We start from the raw sequence: 6,046 nt of genomic DNA on the forward strand, positions 1-6,046 counted from the left end.
ATCTTCTCATAGCCCTGGCCACCATCTGCTGCTCCATCTATTACTCCCTTTCTGTAGAAGAAATGGCTTGAAAGACATTGGGGAAGCTATAAGATTCCTTTCTCACACCAATCTACATAGAAAAAGTTTCATCTCAGTCGTTTTCATCTTCAGACTCTGAACACTACCTATTCATCTTAAGTAATGTCTTAGTGAGAAAAAGCCATCTTGCTGAGATATTATGGAAACTAAAAGTCTCTATTGCCATATCTCAGCAAGGTATCTTTTAGGCATAAGTCATTTTTTTAAGACAGAATATCATCCTATTGCCTAGGCTGGAGTGCAATGGCACAGTCTCAGCTCACTGCAACCTCTGTCTCCCAAGTTCAAGCCATTCTCTTGCCTCAGCCTCCCAAGTAGATGGGATTATAGACACCCGCCACCATGCCTAGCTAATTTTTGTATTTTTAGTAGAGATGGAGTTTACCAGCCTGGTCTCAAACTCCTGACCTCAGGTAATCCACCCACCTCCGCCTGCCAAAATGCTGGGATTACAGGTGTGAGCCACCATGCCTGACCATGAGTCATATCTTTTAGGGATTAGTCACATTTTTGGGCAAAACCAGTCTATGCATGTCATGTAATTTCCCAAAATAGAAACTAAGAAATGTTCCTTCTTCTTTTTCCATATATGTGGTCACATGTTCTACTCTCTCCTCTTCCATTATTTCTTATATTTCTTTAATATTAATGATTTTTAAATTTTTACTTATTTTTATTTTTACTTTTTGTAGGTGCATGCTAGGTGTATATATCATGTAGTACATGAGCTGTTTTGATACAGGCATGCAATGTGAACTAGTCACATCATGGAGAATAGGGTGTCCTTCTCTTCAAGCATTTATCCTTTGTGTTACAAACAGTTCAATTACACTCTTTTAGTTATTTTTAGATGTACAATTATTATTGACTATAGTCACCCTGTTGTGCTATCAAATGGTGGGTCTTATTCTTTCTAAGTTTTGGTACTCATTAACCATCCCTGTCTCCCCCTGCCACCCCACTACCTTTGCAGCCTCAGACCATCCTCCTACTCTCTATGTTCCTGATTTCAATTGTTTTGATTTTTAGATCCCACAAATAAGTAAGAACATGTGATGTTTGTCTTTCTGTGCCTGACTTATTTCACTTAGCATAATGATCTCTAGTTTTATCCATGTAGTTGCAAATGACAGAATCTCATTCTTTTTTATGGCTGAATGGTACTTTTGCATATATGTACCACATTTTCTTTATCCATTCATCGACTGATGAACATTTAGGTTGCTTCCAAATCTTAGCTATTGTGAACAGTGCCACAACAAATGGGGGGTACAGATATCTCCTTGATATACTAGTTTCCTTTCTTTGGGTATATACCCAACTATATCACATAGTAGCTCTATTTTTAGTTTCTTAAGGAAACTAAAACTGTTCTCCATAGTGATTGTACTATTTTACATTCCAATCAATAGTGTATGAGGGTTCTCTTTTCCTCACATCCTTGCCAGCATTTGTTATTGTCTGTCATTTGGATATAAAGCATTTTAACTGGGATAAAATGCTATCTCGTTTTAGTTTTGATTTGCATTTCTCTGATGGTCGATGATGTCAAAAACCTTTTCATATGCCCATTTACAATTTGTACATCTTCTTTTGAGAAATGCCTATGCAAATCTTCTGCTTGTTTTTTTAAACAGATTATTTCATCTTTTCCTATAGAGTTGTTTGAGTTCCTCATATATTCTGGTTATTAATCCCTTGTCAGATGGGTAGTTTGCAAATATTTTTCACCACTCTGTGTATTGTCTTTTCACTTTGTTGATTGTATCTTTTGCTGTGTAGAGTGTTTTAACTTGATGTGATCACATTTGCCCCTTTTTACTTTGATTGCCTGCGCTTGTGGGTTGTTGCTCAAAAAATTTTTGCCCAAACCAATGTCCTGGAGATTTTCCCCAGTGTTTTCTTGTAGTATTTCCAGAGTTTGTGATCTTAAATTTAAGACTTCAATCTATTTTGATTTTATTTTTGTATATGGTAAAAGACAGTGGTCTAGTTTCATTCTTCTGCACGTGGATATCCAGTTTTTCCAGCCCCATTTATGGAAGAGACTGTAATTTCCCCAGTGTATGTTCTTGGCACCTTTGTCAAAAATGAGTTGACTGTAGCTGTGTGAATTTGTTTCTGGGTTCTCTATTCTGTTCCATTGGTCTATGTATCTGATTTTATGCCAGTACCATGCTGTTTTGGTTACCATAACTCTGTAGTACACTTAAAGTCAGGTAATACTATTCTTCCAGTTTTGTTCTTTTTTTATGATAACTTTGGCTATTCTGCATCTTTTGTGGTTCTATATAAATTTTAGGATTTTTTTTCTATTTCTGTGAAGAATGTCATTGGTATTTTGATAGGGATTGTACTGAATCTGTAGACTGTTTGGGGTAGTATGGATATTTTATCAATATTAATACTTACAGTCCATGAACATGGAGTATTTTTTAGGTATCCTCTTCAATTTCTTTCATCAGTGTTTTATACCTTTTATTATAGAGATCTTCACTTCTTCGATTAAGTTAATCCCTAGTTATTTAATTTCATTGGTGGCTATTGTAAATAGGATTACTTTTTTATTTCTTTTTCAGATTGTTTACTGTTGACATGTAGAAACACTACTGATTTTTTGTATGTTGACTCTGTATCTTGCAACTTTACTGAATTTTTAGTTCTAAGGTTTTTTTGTGGAGTCTTTAGGTTTTTCCAAATATAAAATCATATCATCTGCAAACAAGAAAAATTTGATTTCTTCCATTTATAATTCTTTTTTTCTTTAAGAACCTATTATTTCTTGGGCAGAAGCTTTCCTAAGAAATCATCCCATCTTGCCCCAGCTGAATGTATACCCCATTCAGGTACATATTAAGCATTTGCAAACTCATCTGTCACATCTGTGTCTGTAAACATACTATTTTCTTGGATGGCCTAAGACAAGGTCAGGAGGCTACTTTCTATACAAGGATGAACAGCTAGACCATTTCATTTACCTCGAGATTTTATACTTTTTAAAACACAAATTTCAAACAAGGTTAAAGAACTATGGTGTCATTCTGTTTTCACTCTCATTGTTAAAGTATCTGCTGTGAGGCATTTCTACTTTTAGTTATTGTATCGTGTTTTAGAGTTTATTTAGATGGCTTTCACACTAAGAGTGCCTGGGCTGAGTGGTGGGCAACAACAATAGTAGAGTAGTTCCTGGTCCCTAACCCGAGTGGATCACAGTGGCTGACACTCAGCAGCTGGGCCCCTCATGCTGCTCAGAGTTTGTGCTCAGCTTCCCCTGCAGTCCCTGTCACTGTGTCACTCAGAGCACAGAAGTACACAGCTGAGTCTGACTCTTGAACTGAGTCTTTCTTCAAGTGGAAAGAAGTGGTTTCTTTACGGTATGTGGCTTCAAAACCTTTGTTGCTTTCCTTGTCATTGTCCTTCATGGCTTTCAGGAGGAGCTGTGGACCTTCTCCAGGATATTGGACATACCAGAAAAGGGAAGGGTACTGTGTGCTTTCATAGGAGCAGTTCACAACCAGGGAATCCCCTTCAGAGAGGAGCACTTGGCCTTCTGTCTGGACCACTGAATCTCCATTGATTCCCCCTGAAAAAAAAAAATAAGTTATACCAAGTTACCTTAGACATGATCTGAGCTGTACCCCTCAGAGAAAACTGTGGTTACAGATTACATCAACATAATGGAACAAAAGATTCTAAGTTTTAAGTGCCATTTTACTTACCAAACATTAAGAATAGTGCAATCACTGATCCTGGAAAAGAGTTCATTTTTAGACCCTCTGGTGTCCTTGGGTCTTGTCTTCTTAGTGTGAGGAAAGGTTAAGGTCACACTGAAGGGATGAGTATCAGCAGGAAATGTGAATGTGTTAGGAAGATGCACCCCCTTGTGGGCAAGATCCTAAATTCAAAAGATTGTTGACTGTTCTCTCAAAAGTCCATCCTGTATCTTCACTTCTGGCTTTTTTTTTTTTTTTTCTAAGACACCTGTTAGCTGTCTGATAGTTCTTAGTATATCTAAAGAATAGTTGGTCTTTTTTATAATCCTATTTCTTACAGCACACTGTCTGACTTGCAAGTTCTTTTCATACCATGACACTTCTGAGAATAATTCATTTTACTTTTTCTTATGTAGCCATCTTTGCCCACCCCATGATCCACTAAAATATCATATAAGCAGGTTTTTAGGGTAAAACCAGAAGAATGTCAGTAGCACATGTTTAATTATTAGTAGATTATTTGAGATGACAGAGACAAGTTTTTTTTCACTACTGTATTCCCATACCTAGTACAATGTCATACACTCAGCAGGTGGTTAGGAAATACTTCTTAAATACACAAATGCATGAACAAATGAATGGTCTTTGGTTAAGGAATTGCTACTACTTGAAATATCATATTGCTTCACATTTAAGGCATCAATTACAGAAACACAATAAATTCTTTTCAAAGAAAAAATGAAATTCTATCTTGTATATGTATATTGATTAAAAAGTAAAGAACATATAACTCTTAGTAATGAAAAATATAGTAATTAAAGTCATTGAATCCCTATAAAATTATCTGGCATCACTTTCTTCTCCTGTAGGAGAAGAAATGATTCCCAGATAATGTGACTGGCCTATGTGCATGAGGCAAAATGTTGTGATATTAAACTTTTAATGGACATTTAGCCTTGATTATATACCCTCTACCTATGTCCATCCACCAATACTATTGACCAATAGTTATTTTTACCGCAGGATAAGATGCTTAAATAATTTGGATTTGCCTCAAAAGACTAAAGAATAAGCTCCATCTCAGCTTCCAGGATTGGTAGAAACACGTCTGCTGATGTATAGAATCATAGCAAGGATGACACTTCTCTTCATGCAAGAGTTAGTTGGTGGTCATCTTTAAAATACAGATTTGGAGATCTGTTCACTTACAGAATCAAAATGTTCAGAATCAAGGTCCTGGAAGTTAAAAATCTCCTCAGGTGTTTGTGATACAGCCAGTGTTATACACATTTCCAAAATAATCTTTGAGAACACTGACCTAAGCAGACAGACAAGGTATCAGTGAAGCACTTCTGGGATCAGCATGAGGAAAAAAAACTCCAGTCTTCACAGATTCTCCTTTCACAGTAGTACTGAAGTCACAGTAGCTAAAACAAATGCTGTTTACTCTCACTATTCTTGTCTAGTCAACTTATAATAAAAATCTCTGGATGTTCCCAGGACAAACTTGATAAGAAGGATGCCGCTTATCGGTCAGCCCACTAACATTTATCTTTGAACCTGGAAGCCTTCCATTGTGCTTCCTGAAACGTTCATTCTCCATGAATTCAGAAACAGCAGTTACATGGTCCTGCAGCAAGGTGTAAATATTAACAAACTCTAAACGTGGGAAGCAAATTTAGATGTGAGTATTATTTGGGTCTATACAAAGGCTCCCCTCCTTTTCCCTCTTACCTTGTGTCAGATCTCTGTGATCAAGCTGCATCTTCCTCCTTTTCCTGGTTGTTTTGGCCCATTCATCTAACTGACTCTGCCTGAAGTCTAAGCAGAAATATAGAGTGAGCAGTTTCACTGTCCCTAAATTTCTTTACTTTTTCCAAGGAAACCTTGTCCTTAGTATTGTAACCACCCTCCATTCTTTTGAGGGAATCTGTTTTCCACACCTGGTGTATTAGTCTATTGTGGCGTTGCTAGAAAGAGATATCTGAGACTGGATAATTTATAAAGAAAGGAGGTTTAATGGACTCACGGTTCTGCAGACTGTACAAGAAGCATAGAGGCTTCTGCTTCTGGGAGCCTTGGGAAGCTTCCAATCATGGTGAAAGGCAAAGCTGAAGCACGGCATCTTACATGGCAAAAACAGGAGCGAGAGAGAGTGCGGGAAGGTGCCACACACTTTTAAACAACCAGATCTCACAAGAACTCACTCATTATTTCAAGAACAGAACCAAGGGAATGGTGCTAAACCATTC

The 6,046-nt window shown here is 37.0% G+C and overlaps 1 gene segment (V, D, J or C); it reads right to left on the reverse strand.

Moving 5' to 3' along the window:
- Window positions 1-3,120: 3,120 nt before the first annotated feature.
- On the reverse strand, window positions 3,121-5,599 carry LOC101005618. The segment is given in 2 exon segments: window positions 3,122-3,664; window positions 3,801-4,781. Coding segments are annotated over 2 exon segments (381 nt in total).
- Window positions 5,600-6,046: the final 447 nt, after the last annotated feature.

This window comes from Papio anubis, unplaced genomic scaffold, assembly GCF_008728515.1.
Source record: "Papio anubis isolate 15944 unplaced genomic scaffold, Panubis1.0 scaffold157, whole genome shotgun sequence".
Lineage (NCBI taxonomy): Eukaryota > Metazoa > Chordata > Mammalia > Primates > Cercopithecidae > Papio > Papio anubis.